We start from the raw sequence: 17,590 nt of genomic DNA on the forward strand, positions 1-17,590 counted from the left end.
TAAGAGGCTTGCAATATTGGAAAACAATGCGTGTACCTGACACTTAAAGGCCTGTGTGTGCATCCTATCTACTATAATCAATTAAGTCAATGTGCTTATAAAATCCTAAAATATTGTAATTATATATATAAACATGACAAAATGAGCCCTTTATATATTTTTGGTTGATTTTTATATATGTGTGTGATTGAGTAAGTAAATTTCTATTAGGGAGGAGGTCATAGCTCAAAAGGGTAGAGCGCATGCTTAACATGAACAAGGTCCTGGGTTCAATCCCCCATACCTCCTCTTAAAAAAGTAAATAAATAAATAAACATAATTACCTCCCTCCCCCCCCACACAAAAAAACCCTAAAATAAATAAATTAAACTACTTTAAAAAAAAAATTTCTATTACATCCATCTGTATCAATGAACGAGACATGAACACTGAAATAGTTTCAAACATCTGGTATTCCAGAGATCATGAAAATACCAAGCAAAGGACAACTGTAGCTAGGAAAGTTTGTAATTTGAGCATAAGTAGCAAAATATTTTTAAAAACACTTTAATTTTTAACGTTTGCATTTATTACCTTGGTTTGTTCGGGGCAAGCTGTCGACTTGGCCGTCTAATAGACTGGTTTTGTTGTATCTTCATTGAAGTTCTAGGAGAGGACCGTGCAAAAGGGTCTGGAGCTGGAGGCTTTTTAGGTATTTTTTTCACTAGCCGACTAACCCACTTTTGCTGCTCTTCTGTAGAATTTGCTAGTAACAATAGGTTCTTTGCCGATGAAATATCATAATACACTATAAAGAAATATTTGAAAAAAATTAGTATGTTTAAAATGATCTGAACATAAATCATATTGATGGAGCAGGTAATTTACTATTTACCTTTGCAAGGTGCTATAATTTCCTCCTTTTTATCCATGTGATCTTTATGACATTTAATATGGCAGCGACGGCACTCTAAAGCAGGAGGAGGTTTAAACATATGCCATAATGGCTTCATACATGCCTCACAGTTGGTTGGGAAATGATAGAGAGTGGGAATAAATTCATGTCCTTTGTGGCAAATGTAATTTGACTTTTCTCCCACTGGCTCCACTGGAAATTCTTGTTCCTTCTTACTTTCTCCTTCATTGGCATACAAAATCTAGAAACACCAAAAAGAACAATCAACGATTTTCAAACATAAGTTATTTTGTATGTAATAATTCTTATAGTATAAATGAAATTAGCCTAGTGGTGGGGGGACGCGGGTAAGGACAGACTGGGAGTTCGAGATTTATAGATACTGACAGGTATATATAGAATAGATGAACAAGTTTATACTGTATAGCACATGAAAATATAGTCAAGATCTTGTAGTAGCTCATGGTGAAAAAGAATATGAAAACGAATATATGTACATTCATTTATGACCGAAAAACTATGCTGTACACCAAAAACTGGCACAACATTGTAAACTGACTATAACTCAATTTAAAAAAAAAATGAACTAAACCAAAATTAATCACACAGTGCCTAACATTTTAACACAGAAGTAAATAATAGATATGGGGAAATTCTGGCAAATAATTAAACCAATAATGTATCTTAAAAAAAAAAAAGGAATTAGCCTAAGCTATTCAATGAGAAGAAAATGCATCTGGCATTCAAAATGTTAGTAGGTCCTAATCAAGAGCACATATGAGAAAAGTCATTAGTCACTTTGGTTCACATTTCAAAAGAACTGATCCTGTTCAAACAGAGCTTCCTTATTTTCTCCATGCTATCTTCCTCTGTTTTAGCAATTTTATCACAATAGGCCAGCATAAGGTAAATCTGTACTTGACGAGGGTCAAAAAGTTTTTCTGGGCAGGAGTGTTCAAAATAAAACTGAAGAGATACAGCAATTTTATGAATGGGTATTTTATGATTCTCAAAACAGAACTGGGAGATAACTGCAAATACAGCTTTAATTGAAAAGATTTGTATTTGGAGAATTGAGGAAGAAAGAAAAGAGGAAAGGATGTTTAATTCACTCCAAATAAACAGTATAAGCATCCAGAAAATAAGCAGCCAACTTCCCCACAGTACACCAAACACAATGGCTTTTACGCAGAAGGAATCCAATAACTAATTGTTGGTTTGACTGATTTTAAAATGGAAGTAATAATGGGAAGAATTTGGCTTCACTTTAAAATTGGAAGTAAAAGGGATACTGGGTGCAATATTTAACTTTACAAAGCAACTTTTTTAACTTTCTAGAGAGTTAAGCATAAAACCAAAGTTCATGCTTAAAAAACGTTATAACCAATCTTGAGCAAAAGGATAGCAAAGGCTAGAAATATGATATAAACACACTACAGACTTTAACAAGTAAAACGTGGAGAAGAATTAAGATGCATTCAAACAGGAAAGTCGCAAAAGAACGAACCATTTTACATGGGACTAAAATTGAAAGATAATCTTAAAAAGGCCCAAGAATAAAGAAATTTGTTATGTCATGTCATGCTGAGACTATATAAAGGTGAAAAAAACAACAAAGCAAACCAATCGCAAGACAAACTGTGTTTACCTGGAATATCCTTGGAATTTCTTTAGCATCTGCTCTATATACATCTGTCTGTGTAACTGGTCGTACATGAAATAATTTGCTATAAAAGATTTTTAAGAAAGGAATAAAATATTACAAAGGATCAAATTATATTAGTTACCCTATACTTACGTCAGAAATTAAAATTGACTACTTTGGCCCTTGTTAGAAAGTCAGAGAATATCTTGCTCTATAAATTTAATCACTTCTTGAGATTTTGAGGAATTTCCAGTAAGTCAGAAATTTTCTAATTAGTTTCAGAAACCAACACAGTGAAGACCCATGAAATAAAGATATTTTAGCCAACTCTATATCCCAGACTTTCATCTGTATTAAGCAAATGTAAGAAAATGTAATGATCGTATAGGAGATACTGTATGTACAGTATGGGAGCATACTACGTGAGTATATCCATATACCATATGACTAATAAATTACACTAATTTGACAAAAAGGTCACAGTGCTACCTTACACTTTAAAAGATGAAGTTCCTAAATATTCTAATAAAAATACTTACTCTATATCTAAAACCATGTAAGGATTAGATTGTTCTTTATCTTGTTCACTGTCATAGAAAAGGATCTTCTTACTACTTACAATCACATACTGTTAAAAAGAGGGAGGAAAGGAATTAAGCAATGATTAAAGTTAATATATATCTTATTTCCTTTGAAAATAAAGTCTATATTAGCAATAAAAATCATTTAAAATACTTAAATACCTAAAAAGTTATCTTAATGTATTTGTAAAAAACTCTTCCTCAAAATAACAGTAAATTTTGTTTGTATGTATTTTACTTTTTTTGGAGGTGCTGGGGATTGAACCAGGACCTTGTGTATGCTAAGCATGCATTCTACCACTGAGCTATACTCTCCACTCCCATATATATTTTAAATAAGCAAACTGGGGAAGAAATAAAATTCAAGCATTTTTTGGACTGATTTAGCTTCAGGATCCAATGGCATAGAGCCTTGTTGCTATAGCTTGAATAAGAGGTTCCAGAGAAATCCCCCCTCTTTCCACCATGAGGACAGAGCAAGAAGTCTGCAACCTGGAAGGCCTTCACCAGAACCCCAACAAGCTGGCACCATGATCTTGGACTTTTAGCCTCCAGAACTGTGAGAAATAAATTTCTGTTGTTCATAAGTTACTCAGTCTGTGGCATTTTGTTACGGCAACCTAAAGACCCTTATCCAAAAAGTAAACATCATAATACCACTAATCATAGTAACAGGAAAAGAAGTAAGTGGGTCTTTCCATTAGAGCCAAAGTTGTTTTCCCACTGAAACAGCAAAGGCACCCAGATCAACAGGCTTCTATTTTCCTAACAACAAAACCTGCTTTATTATTAATAACATGTTAATGATGAAAGTTTGTTTTTTTTTACAAAGATACATAAAATTATGTCATGCCAAATCAGAAAGTACAAACAAGTTTTACGTGCTTAAAAGTTCTAGTTATACATATATATCTATCTTATAATTACAAAAGTGATATGGCTGTAGTTAAGCCAAAAGCAAAACCATTTTCAGAAGTACCAATTACCTTTTTAACCCATCCAAATTTCTTAGTGTTGTTTCGCACAGGCAATGAAAGCCAACCTTCTAGTCTTGATTCTATGAATAAGCACAAGATATGAGGATAAATATAGTAAGGTTCCTTAAAAAAGAGGAATTTAATAAAAATTTAATATTAAAGTCACAAAACAAATATGCCCTTCAGAATTTATCATTGTACACATTATCTAAAATATAGTAATAATGCAGAATCAAGCAAGTTATGCAATGCAAACAAAATCCAAGTTATATCACATTGGAAATACATATTCTGTAGTTTACAAAGTCAAATGCCCCATTGATTAAATTCATGCATTTGCAAAATTCTGCAGAAAAGTTGCAAAGAAGAGAAGCAGCTCTCTATTCTCATTTGCACACCTGTGTTAGAATCCTTTATTTTTCCCTTTGGAAGAAGGTCTAACTACAGATACAGTGCACATCTTCTTTGAAGAGGAAACATTGCAAGTGAGTACTTATGTGTTCAGAGAAAATATACTTTTAGAATGGCTATAATAAAACAAAATAAAATTGTATAAATTGCAGATCAAATCTGGCTAATAAGCAGCAATATAACCAAAAGATTCCTAAATTCCAAAATATTAGAAGCCATAAAATTCTAGTTCAACAGAGGAAACTCAATCCTTAGAATTTGTTCTAGTGGTATTTGATCAGTATATTTTTATGAAGTAATTAAGTGAAATAGCATTTTAGAAGTTATTCTAATAAAAAAAGTAGTTATCACTTATTTAACATACGCTATGTGTCTGAACAGAGCTAGATGCTTTACATGAGCTTTCTTTAATCTTCACAGCAACCCCACAGAAAGCTCACACAGGGACAGGTCTCTGACTCCAGGGCCTATACTCTCACATCAGTAACCTTCCAGACTCTATGAACAGAAATGCTGTCATTAAAAACAGACTCATACTCAAAACTGTCTGGACACGGTCCTAAACCAGTTTAAGGGACTAATCAGATGACCTCTAACAATATGGGTATGAGTGAAGTAATTTTATTGCTAAGCTCTAAAACAACTTAAATACAATCACTTATGATTTATACCTGGGATTTATACTGATCTATAACTGGGAAATGTGACAACAGTGTAAATAAATAGTTACTTTGAATTCAACCAATAGACTAAATTTTACTTTACATTCAACTGCTTATACACCAATTTCCTGTAGCATATACCTTAAACTTTTTTTCGTACTCACAGTAACTTTGTGTTAAACCTAATAATTTTATGGGTCTTCCATCTGGTTTTTTTCATTTAAACTATAAGTCCTTTCAGGACAAGGATCAAGTACTTTTTTTTTAAGCTTAGCACAATGTTGACTAGGTAAGCACTCAGTGAGAACCTAAACACATCCTCTAAAACAGTCTACGTGCTTTTTCTGTCACTCTTTACATGAAACTTTAGAAAGAATTTCTTCTTGGTTAAAAATGGGCGAGACAAGCAGTGAAATCATACATTCTTAAATGATATAAAGTACCGCTCCATTTTTCTTGTAAGTTGACAAAATAAATCAATTGCAATAGCAGTGCCATGTGAAACAAAATACCTTAAAAATCAAATTCTTTGTTCATGCAGCAGTTTCTTTTTAACTGGGACTTGTTATCTGAGCAACTTGTTAGAGTTAGTGAATATTAGTTAATATTACAAAAATTTTTCCAAAGGACTGAAATTAAGGGTAGTGGGAAAAAAACCCCAGAGGTGGAAAGATTTTCAGACTATCACCTGTACCATTAGGTTCCGATGAAATAGGTAAATAATGCACAGATTCTTCTTCTGAGTCAGAATCAGAGTCAAGAAGCATATGAGAACTGGAAGGCTTAGTGGCAATATTGAGAGAAGTAGAGGAACGTTGGTAGGTGAATGACATGGATTCCATAGTGTGTGACTGAGTGATATGAACTGAACACCCAACATAAAAGGAAGTAAGAATGCAGAAAGAAGTTAAGAAAAAATAAATGAAAGCTTAAAAAGAGAGATGCCTATAATATACAGAGCTAATTTAAATAACTAAATATGTAGAAGTTATTTTTGCATTTTTATGAAAACTTTCATGAAAAAATCAATAAATAAAGTAAGTTTAAACTTGTCATTTGAATCTCTACTCTAAGGAGTAGGTTTCCCTTAAAGAAATGACAAACATTTTTCCTCAAGAGCAAAGTCAGTCACAGGGCTTAAAACAATCAACTGATTTATATTTTAGACAAAAGACCTTTAATAAACGTCAACATAAGGGCTGAAAATAAATCTGTACCTGGGAACCCATCATCTGCTTCAGCATCCCCTGGTCCACTGCCTATACTGGAACTATCCAGACCAATATGCAAGGCTTGGAGCTGGGACCGCAGCTGCTCAATGTCACTGTCTTTACTGTCCAGGGTCATCTGCAGTTCAATTCGAATCTGGCTCTCTTCAGCTATTTGCTACAACAAATTGAATTATGTTAAATTAACTGGATGCCATACATCTCAATTTTGTTTCTTAGTTCAGTAATACGGTAGTCCCTCCCTTATCCAAGGTTTCACTTTCCACAGTTTCAGTTATCCGAGGTCAACCGTAGTCTGAAAATATTAAATGGAAAATTCTAGAAATAAATAATTCATAACTTTTAAATTGCACGTCATTCTGAGTAGTGTGATGAAAGCTCACGTTGCCCAGTTCTGACCCGTCTAGAATGTTAATCATCCCTTTGTCCAGCTTTTCCACATTGTATATGCTACCCACCCCTCGGCACAGGAAAAACGTAGTAAGTATAGGGTTCAGTATTATCCGTGGTTTCAGGCATCCACTCGGGGTCCTGGAACATATCTCCCTTGGATAAGGAAAGGTTACTATAATTATTAATAGAAACTTTCATAATCAATAAAATACATAGAGACATGAAAATGATTCTACTTCTTTAAAAAGAAGTCTTTAACCTAGAGTCCAAAAAGTATTCTTACAGCCTGCATTTCATTCAGTTCTTTCTGATACTTGATCATCTGCTGCGTCAGCTTCTCACGTTCAGATTTAAGCTCCATATGTAGCTTTCTATTCTCCTTCTCTTTTCTCCGCACATCTGTGTCACTACCACGTTTGACAGGTTCTTTCCGATTCATGATCTCAGCCAACTTATTCACAGCCTTAAAGACATAAAAATAAGTACGTAAATAAATAAAATTAATTATGTTGATGGTTTCTTGATAACTCACCAACAGCAAGTTATAAAACCTCCTTCCCTACACACAGTGCCACAAAGAAACATTTTCTATGTTAAAAAATACACCTTCTTCACTACTCATTATTCTTTTCCAACCAATACTCTTAGCTTTTAGTTCTCAGTTTTTCTGAGAACTGTAATTTAAAACATTTACAGGTTCACTCTAATGTCACTTGCTACCACTATGCATGTGTAGTTACAAGAGACTTTTACTAGGTAGATCTTTTATCCTAGAAGAAGAGAGCTTTACACTGGCATCACCTTAATAAAATGCAACATGTCCAACCACAAAGCAGAGCATCTTGGACCCACAAGTATTCACTCTGTGTATAAAGTCATGAGGGCTGAAAGAGAGATGGTCAGTAATCACAGGTGCCTTTTCAGAGTGATCCTTTTTCAGGCCCTCAGCAAATGGTCATTCTCTAGTCTCTTAAAAGCAGAAAAACTTACCACATTATAATAAAAAATGAGGAAAGAATGTGATTCCATATGAAAAAATTAAGAACTTCAATAAACACTGAACTCAACAGTGTTAATCAAATTTAGCTTCTCCCCACCCAGTAAAGCTCAGATAATTCTATCTGATTAATACTGACAAATACTGATGCAATCCGTGACTGCTACAGCCAACCTGTAACACTACAAATGTAAAAGAGGTAAACCGAAAAAAAGTTCAAAATCATATTCAGAGCTTATATTATACACACTTGAGTTTTGAGTGTTCTCTCTGTTAACAGCTGCTTCTCAAATTGTGCTTTAATAGCTGCTGCACTTATTTCTTCATCCTTCAACCTTGACAGTTCTGAAACACAGAAAAATATAAAAATTATACTGAGTTCAGCAACTGACAAGCACTAGTACATTGAAAATAAACTTCATTCTTTGTTAATACATACGCTCTTGGGCATCTTTCAATTTGTTATTTAACTCTTCTTTCTCATTTGCAAGATTGGCAACATCACTAGTTAGTGTCCTATTAGTTTCTTCAAGCTAGGAAATGAAAGTGGAAAAATAATCATATCCTAATTTACAGATTTTTAGGTTATAAAGCAATTATTCAAAATGAAAATATCCTAGAACGTTAAGAATCCTGTTTTCCTAAGTACATCTACCTTTATACTTCTCGCCTTTGTGCTACCTTCCCAAACTTCACCCTTGATGAAAATTTTGCTAACCTAACAGGCTTACTTCATATGCACCCCAGAAAGCCAAAAACACTGCCCTTCTCTCACAAATCCTTAGCAGTATTTTAAATGAGAAAAACATTTAATAAACTAAAAAAGGCAAATACTATAACAAAGCTCTGCGTTCCATCATGCAGAATAAACAAATTTTAAAACTGTAATTTTCTTTCAGAACATTTCACACAGAAAATAAAATTTTACTAAGAAAGTTGACATTCCCTGGTATTCTCTCCAAATTCTATTCCTCTTTGTCCTTCCTGAAGGAAATTTTATTGTGAATTATGTGTTCATCCTTCCCATCCATGACTGTGTACTTTTATTAAACACGCATGAAACAATACAATGCAGTTTTATGTGATTTTAAACTTCTCATAAACAGCATCATATTGTATTCATCTTTCTGTAGTTGCTTTCACTCAACATTATATTAAGAAGTAAACTGCTGATATATATAAAGACCCAACTGACTCATTTTAATTGACAGTTTTATCTTCTATTACATTTCATTTATCCATTCATTCATCTATTAATATAACATTTGAATTTTTGCTATTACAAACATTTATGCTGCTAGGAATAATGTGCCTGAATTTCTCTAGCACATTTATCTTAATGTGGACTTTCTTTGGATTATATGAATATTTAAAATTTACTGAAAATTGCCATACTATTACTATACTATGCCATACTATATTTACACTCCTGACAGTAGAAAATGTCATTTTCTAGACATCCTTCAAACATTTGAAAGTGGTCAGATACTGAATTTTTGCCAATGTGATGGATATGAAATAATATTTCAAAGTTATTTTATCCAACCTTTTCTTAAGAGCAGTGAAGTTAAGCATCTGCTCATATTTTCAGGTTTTCTCTTTTGGCCAATTTTCTTTTGGATTGTTTAACTTTTTTTCTTGTTGAATTGCAGGATTCCACATACATTCTGGGTACTAATCCCTTGTTTAATAAGTATATTACAAATACCTTGCCCTGTAATTTACTTGTTATCATCTGTTATGAGTAAATTTTGGATTCCATTCTAATAAAGTTTTTATTTTTCATATTAGGTTCTTAAGATAGCTAGAATTCACTTTTGTATGTGGTAAAAGATACTGAGAATCTAATTTCATTCCTTACCTCATAAAGATACAATTATTCCAAAATTTGTATCCTTTCCCACTGATTTGTATATTGCCACTTCCATCATACACCAGGTTCCTGTATGTGCACAAATCTACTTCTGGACTCCCTACTCATTTCCACTGAACAGGACTAAATATCCCTGTTCTAATACCAAACTTTTTAATTACTGTAGCATTTCAATAGATCTGGATTAACTGACAAGGCAAACTCAACTACGTGATATTTTACTTCTCTTTGAAATTTTTGTTGCAGTTTTTTTTCAACCTACATATGACTATCTTCATGTAGTTTCAAGATTCTTTCAAACTAAGGCTGATTTAACAAGAAAAAAATGATTTAAATTGTTTTCTACTTTTGATATTTTCCTCTCACTATAGTCCTTTAACTATGAATTTACCAACAGATGAAGCCATTATAAGTTCTTTTCTGAGCCTCTCGCTGCCAAACAACACTGAGGTTATTAACTCAGTCAAACACCTGGTACCCTGCACAGACAAGCTTTTCACTTAGATCCATGTTACTTTCCTGCTACTTCTAAGGAAGATTTATGATATAGTAATTTAATTACAACAAAAAAGAACCAAGAATTGTACTTACAGATGCAATTGTAGCATCTTTTTCAGTGAGCTCCTGTTTGTGTCTAGCCATCATCTCCTTGATCTCCAGCTCTTTCATGATCTTCTCTTTTTCCAAATCAGAATACTGCTCTTCAGCAATTGAGCGAGCCAGTTGTTCAGAATCTGCTTTGGTCAAGGTGATCTCCAGCTGAGCAGCCAAGGAATCCCTATATTTCAGAGTTAATATAAAATTTAAATGTTCAATTTTCATTACAGAGTCAATGTTTTTCCTAGTGTACCTCATCAACAAATTTTTATTTGCAGTACAGCAGGCGCTGTTTGAGGAGTAGGGAACATGGCTGTGAACAAAAGAGACAAGGGTTTTGTTCTTACCTTTCATCCTGTAATTCCTGTTTCTTCTGCTGTAATTCTTTACAAAGTTTGGTCTTTTCTTCACATTCTTCTTTAAGTTCCCTAACCTGTGTTTTATAGAGGGTCTACAGAGCAAAATATAATAGAAACAAGTATCATCATAACCATCATCATCATCATCATAACTATTACTTCTGTTTTCAAAACCTATCCAGACAAAAAGCCCAACTGAGCACATACAAATATGTTTATAATATAAGTAATGTTGAGCCCATTAACAAATTAATAGTTTAATGAGCTTTTCTATTTTTGATAATCAATCAATTAACTAATAGAAGTTCAGCTAACAAGTTAGGGCCATGATTTTCAATAGGATATCACAGTGAGATTTCTCATTAAATGACAGGCTGGTAGGATGAATGAAGAGGCACAGAAAAATATTACTAATTTAGACAAGAAAATTTTGTTGGCTTAAAATCAGTAAAACAGAAGCGGCAGTTACAACTTTGTATTTTAAAACTCAAAAAGTACAAGTATTAAAATGACAATTTTATTTCTTTCATTATGAAAATATATTCTCCCTTCAAAAATCAATGCTTTTAATAAACTTCATAAGGTATGAGTATGTGCTTAGAACTATTTTTCTAGCAATGATAATGGATTTCTATTAAACTATCCACAGTCTTTTGTCCAGATGTTCTTTTTATGTGTGTTTTACAAAACATTCCATCCAAAATTCTGTATGGGGTTTGCTATAAGAATATATTCTAAAGACAAGAATCAGCCTCCTCTTTCTGAAGCAACAAAATTTTTTAAATTGTACAAATAAAACAATTTTCAAAGTGATGTGTCTGGAACTTACTGAGAAATACTGCTCTGCTTCAAGCTGGTCTTGGAGCTCTTTCATTTGCCCATCTGCATCTTGGCGTTCTCTGTAGGGAGGACATAGAATCAAAGGGCTTTAAATAAGTTATACACCTATTAAGCCAGTAACTCTTGAAATGGGGTCTAGGAAACCCCTGAAAGTACCTGAGACCCTTTTTCAGAATCCATGAAGTTAAATTTTCTTTATAATACTAAGAATCATTGCTTTTTGAAAAAACTTTAGTTCTCTCAGTGTATATGGATGTCTCATGGGGCTGCATGACATATGATGCTGTCATCACTCCAACAGCTAATGAAATGTGTGCTCATATGAGCTTGTGTTTTAAAATTTTCTCAGTTTTAATTTCTAACACAAAAAATATCATTAGATATAACTCACATACACAAAAATTCTTTGGAGCCCTTGATAATTTTTAAGAGTATAAAGATGTTCTGAGACCAAATAGTGCTATATTAAACCAATAACACTAAATTATGTATTCTCAGACATTCATTGTGATCAGCCATTTATGCCAACCGAGTAAGAGAATTAGAAGAGCACCTGAAAATGGGTTACCTTAGAATGAGAGAGGAAATGACCAGGAGGGAGCCTGTGGGGAGGTAAGGAGTGTAGGTTTTTATACATAAATACGAATAGTAACTGCTCAGACTTGAATACTTTGTAAAACTTCACTGAGCTCTACACTCATCATTTGTATACTTTTTAAACATATTTTCATCTTTAATAAAGAAAAAAGAAAAAATAAAACAAAAAATGAGCCTAACAACTCATTTAAGAGGTTGGGCTGAAATAAAGTCTAGGCTTATTTAAACAAATATTATAGTTATTCCAAGTCAAAGCTAAGGGAGAAAAAAGCAAGTTGGAGAACAATGTAACATACACAACTAAAAACCAAAATAAAATCTATTAAAAACTCAACCCTATATATGTCATATAGATGTATGATAGGCACAGAAGAAGGTGAGGGAGGATAAATAAATTAAGATATGGTACCTTTGGAGGGACTAGATATATCTGCATTCATAAAGGAAAGTTCATAGTCTTTTCTCTTTATTTTTGCAGTGAGAGTATTTCACAGTGAGAAAATATTTTACTACTATTTGGATATTCAAAAAATGTATACAGCAAGAAAGACTCAGAGAGATTAAATGATTTAATCACATCATCTTCAGTTTCTATATTACCTAGGACTTTTAACCTTATTTTCACTTAATATAATTTGATTGTTTTGTTTACTCATTGGCCCTTCAACTTCTGGATAAAAAGGAAATTATCACTCAATGTCACTTATCTGTGTTAATTCTGTATTTTATTATTGATGAGTATACTATTAAGGAATGATAATTCTTATTTCTCAGAGCCAAAAATGTGAAAGAAAGGTGATAATGACACATGAAAGATAAGTTTTAAAATTGTCTCATCATCACCAGCTAAGTACACTTGCAGCAAACCCCAGTGTAATTTTAGTATCATCTTCTTGAAGAGCCATCATTCATTATATGAAACTTTAAAAACTTAATATTTTTTAGGTATTTAAGAAAACTATTTTTCAGAAAGTAACCATGTAATGTGCACATGGTTACAATGAAATAATACAGACACAGAAGAAACTGCAAGGAAAGGTGGTAGGGTTTTCTACTTTCTAAGTCAGTTAAATGGAGCACTAGAGCATATCCTGAAAAAATAGTTTAACAATTTATATGGTGTTTGCTTAATAGTCAAACATTTCCAAGTATCAGAAATGAAAGAATAAACAAAAAGCACATATGCTTGAAGGACAGTCCTGAGGCGGAATCTTAAGAACACAGAGTGCAAATCCGGGACGTTTTCTTCTGCTCTAACATCAACACTCTATCGCTTAAATCGTAATAGGTGGCAATAGGAAAACAATTGTTGGGGAAGCAAATAAAATCTTTTTGAAGGACAACAGGGCCACTCAACACATTACTTGTATAGAAAGAGAAAACGTGGTCAAGAAAATAAAATGATAAGAAGAAAATCCCCAGATAAATTAAAGTTAACATAATTTACATGTGGATAGTTATGCACATTAGAATTCTTTGTCTGAAGCAATTAACTTACTTTCGAAGTTCAGCATTCTGTTTTTCCAAACTCATTTTCATTTCCATGAGATGATTATTTTCTTGTTTTAACTGCTTTTCTGACATTTTTAGTGTGTTAACTTGCTGTGTTTGCATCTTCAAGTCATTTTGTGTAAGGCAGCGCTTCTGAGTTTCCTGCTCTATTTTTAATGTCAAGTTTCTAACCTAAAAAATAAAGTGTGTACTTGGTACGTAAGTAAATTTTTTTTATTTTTCTTATCATGAAGCTGGCAGTAAATGTGATGATATAAAACAGATTTTTGCCCTTATGCAGTTAATTCTTTTCACAGTAAAATATTTTTGGGATTTTCCATGATATATTTTTAAAATAAAATACGGTATTTAAAAATTTTTAATTATGATTAATTTGGTATATAATCCAGATTCAGTAAAATTAAAACATTATAGAATATTACTATACAAGAAAACTTAATTATAAAACCATCATTGAGCCTTTATAAATAAACCTAGTTTACTATAATTCATTAAATAGTTTATTATTATTTATTAGTAAACTTCACACTTACATCCTCATTTAGCACATCTTTTTGTTTGAGGAGTTCATTTATTTTCTGCTGTGACTGTTTGAGGTCACAGTCTAATATAGAACATCTTTTCTCAGCCTCCAGCAACAAGTTCTCCACTTTCTGTTTTAAAGTTCTTTCCTCCAAGAGCTTTTTCTCCATTTCTATTGACAGAAAAATGGACATAATTATGGTTTTGCAAACAAAAGAAGTATAGCAAATACATGACACATTGCTAATAAAAATTGTAGTAAATGATGCTACCTTAAAAACAATTTTTAGAATTTCAAATTTAATATTTTTAGCACTATTCGTAATTAATTAATGTACTTGAGATGTCAACAATTTCATGTTTGAAAATTAGGTGTTTCATTTGCAGGGTATAAAAATCTACCACATTCTGCAATATTACATCCATTCTAATGAAAGTAAAGTAATTTTGCCTTTATATATGGTTCTAAAAGACACCTTATTACATACATATTTCTTTTATTTTTCTGCTACTCTGTGCCTCTCAGTTTTACTCTTCTTACCTAAAAACATTCCAGGTAGATCCTATGCCCTCTTTCCATGTTAGCATATTACTATGCAGAGGATGAAAATGATGCTTTAGGGAGTTGGCAAAAAACCAGGACTCTGGAATCAAACCCTGGCTCTGACACTTCCTAATTATTTGACTAGGAACTTAATTAACTGCTCTGAGGCTCAGTTTCCTTATCTCTAGAATGGTGATAGTAGTACATACACCCATAGGGATTTTGCAAAGATTTTGAGTTAACACAGGTGTGGTACTTAAATGCTGCCTGGCATATGGCAAGCACTTCATAAGTGCTCACTACTTAAGGAAAATTTTCAATTACCTAACAAAATGTTCACAATATTTTTTAAAAGAAAAAAAGCAAAACAGTATAGAAAATTGAGAAAACACACAAAATACCCTGATTAGCAGGACTGTGATTAGTTTTACTTACTCTTTTACACTTTCCTATATTTTCTAAATTATTTGCAACAAATTTTAATTTGTTTTATTAATCAGAAAAGGGTTTTAAAAGCTTTTTTCAATTTCAAAGTGAAAAGCAAAGTTTATGTCTAATGTCAAGTGATTTCATATGAACTGTAAGTTACCACAGTTAAAGGATTACCTTTTGATACACTGATTAGAAAATCTATTCAAATTCAATTACGTTTTCCTTCATACCTAACACTCAGCATCTAATTATCATTTATTATATAGTTATACTAGGTAAAAATTAAACCTATGAATTTTCAGTTTTTAATGAAGTGTCTTCAAAAGTGTGAAAAAATGAAACCATTCTTCACACACTACTAAAAATAGCCCAAATTTCTAAGCACTTTTCATGTATCATTGCATTTGGTTTACACAACAACCTAATACAGTAATTGTCCCTTTACAAGACTCAAGGTACAAAAAGGTTAAGTAACTAGACATGGTCAAATAACTAGTAATTCACTGGTAAGTCACATTCTTAATCAAAGGAGGCAATAATACACAATGGAAAGACCAAAGGTGTTATATCAGACTTGAATACTGCCTATAAAATTTAAGTTTTGTGTAGTCATGCAAAATATGAAAGTCATCTACATCTTATGTTAGTGTTGTAAAAAGGAATTTGAAAAAATAATAGCTATTACTATGTTGAATTGGTTTATCTTCATCAGTTCAGAGAATATCCTATAAACAAATGAACTAATTTTAAAAAATAATCAACCAAATGTGAGCATCAATGGTTATTGCCTCACGGGGGGAAAAAAATAAATTAAATAAACAAACAAACAAACAAATAAATAAATAAACAAAAGCTTCCCTAACAGTTTTTAAAAACATTTTTCAAAATCAGAGTTGAATACAGAATTAATTCTTAATAAAAATGCTGCTGAGAACCCACTTATGAAAATGCATACCTTTCATGGCTTCTGACTTAGCCTCTTCAATGGATTCATAAATCTTATTTTTATCTGCCAGCCGTGCTTTTGTAGCCTTATGTTCCGCTTCTTCCTGTTCTAAGCTCTGCTGTATAACTTTGAGTTGGTATGTCATATCTATTTCCATGTTGTTCTTCTCCTATTAAAGATTTTAAATGGTAGCTATCAACAGAAAAGACTGGCTCAAAATTTCAAAACTTACAAAGGTTTTTTTACAAGCTTACTGATAATGTTCAGTATGTTCCCTCCACTCTTCATTCAAACTTCTTGTAAAAGTAATCTACGTACTCTACCTGTTCGCTCCCCACTGTACCCATCTCCCACACCTCCACTCTGTTGTGAGATCCTTGTTGAGATTGCTTGATCTAAATAAAGTGACCAATGATATCTAAGTATCAAATTCAACAGACATTTTTCAGTCTTTATCTCTTCTGAACTCACTGCTATACTTAAAACTACTTCCTCGACACACCCTGAACCCACTTGGCTCTCCCCATCCTGCTCTCATCCATTTTGTCTAGTGTGAAGTTTTCTCCCAGCTGCCCTTTAAAGGCTAGTGTTCTCTGGAGGTAGTGTTCCTTAGCCATATGCTTCTCCTCTTCCTGTATCATTATTTCTCAAACTTTTAAAACATACCTAATTTCTCTTTGTTCTGTCTTAAAACAAAAAACAAAAAGCAAAAACAACCCCCCAAAAAACAAAAAAACAGCAAAACCCTTAGGATCCTCCACTATTCACCCTTATTTTCCACAAAGGGGACTTGTTTCAAGTTGAGAATCTTTAACAGAAGTCAGTCTATTTTCTGCATACCCCCAAAGATTTTCTAATTCTTTGTTTTCTGTCGATTATATTATAAATACAGGTATTTCTTTTGTTTTTCAATAATGAAAATGATTTTTTTCAAACTACACTATCCACCAACAGAGTAATCTGCTCTGCCCTGAAAAACTGCTGTTCTAAGCAGTCTCTTTCCAGATGGGCTCTTCCATTCGCTTGGTTTGAGCTACTTCTATTCCTAGCTGCTGCTACTACCAGAGCTTACTGCTTTGCAGACATGCTAACTTGGCTGTCTCCCAGGTACCTCGGTACCTCAAACTTGGGACTAAAATATATTTATCAATATATTTTATACAGCTCTAAATATATTTTAAATAGCTCTAATAAAAGAGCTATTTCTCCTTTATTCGTTATTAATTAATGGCACGAATATAGGTTTCATCACAAACTAGGAACCTGGAACTCACCCTTGAGTACTATTCACACAATACATCTAACGAATCACTAAATGCTGCCAAATATTTCTCAGATTCATCCCTATTTTCCACCCTTTGAACTACTGTACTAGTTACAGTTAAGTCTCCATTATCTGATTTACTGAAAAAGCCTCTGACTAGTCTAACTACTTCATTTTGTCCTCCTCAAACCTGCTGTCCACATGGCACACAGTGATCTATCTTAAAAGTACCTCTAATAAAAATCATGTAATTTAAAACCGTTCAGTGGCTAGTCTATTACTTAGAGCAACTAAGTTTTTTAACAGAGTATTCA

At 32.7% G+C, this 17,590-nt stretch overlaps 1 protein-coding gene across 7 annotated transcripts in view; it reads right to left on the minus strand.

The window, feature by feature from the left end:
- Positions 1 to 17,590, minus strand: part of ROCK2 (Rho associated coiled-coil containing protein kinase 2) — a 123,905-nt gene that overhangs the window by 10,577 nt on the left and 95,738 nt on the right. For 5 of the 7 annotated variants that reach the window (XR_012499214.1, XR_012499215.1, XM_045523398.2 and 2 more), the window contains exons 18-33: positions 16,022 to 16,181; positions 14,102 to 14,262; positions 13,555 to 13,739; positions 11,449 to 11,518; positions 10,608 to 10,711; positions 10,255 to 10,441; positions 8,230 to 8,323; positions 8,041 to 8,135; positions 7,077 to 7,256; positions 6,389 to 6,557; positions 5,860 to 6,036; positions 4,108 to 4,178; positions 3,080 to 3,168; positions 2,544 to 2,622; positions 875 to 1,136; positions 574 to 787 (exon numbers count right to left, since the gene is read on the minus strand). Coding sequence is in view for 5 of the 7 variants with exons in the window: in XM_045523398.2 (XP_045379354.2) it covers positions 574 to 787; positions 875 to 1,136; positions 2,544 to 2,622; positions 3,080 to 3,168; positions 4,108 to 4,178; positions 5,860 to 6,036; positions 6,389 to 6,557; positions 7,077 to 7,256; positions 8,041 to 8,135; positions 8,230 to 8,323; positions 10,255 to 10,441; positions 10,608 to 10,711; positions 11,449 to 11,518; positions 13,555 to 13,739; positions 14,102 to 14,262; positions 16,022 to 16,181 (2,297 nt within the window). In the remaining 2 variants the exon portion in view is untranslated. The remainder of the gene's footprint in view (positions 1 to 573; positions 788 to 874; positions 1,137 to 2,543; positions 2,623 to 3,079; positions 3,169 to 4,107; positions 4,179 to 5,859; positions 6,037 to 6,388; positions 6,558 to 7,076; positions 7,257 to 8,040; positions 8,136 to 8,229; positions 8,324 to 10,254; positions 10,442 to 10,607; positions 10,712 to 11,448; positions 11,519 to 13,554; positions 13,740 to 14,101; positions 14,263 to 16,021; positions 16,182 to 17,590) is intronic. The other 2 variants (XM_074341671.1, XM_045523401.2) reach the window with 2 other exon arrangements.

This window comes from Camelus bactrianus, chromosome 15 (genome assembly GCF_048773025.1).
Source record: "Camelus bactrianus isolate YW-2024 breed Bactrian camel chromosome 15, ASM4877302v1, whole genome shotgun sequence".
Classification (NCBI taxonomy): Eukaryota; Metazoa; Chordata; class Mammalia; order Artiodactyla; family Camelidae; genus Camelus; species Camelus bactrianus.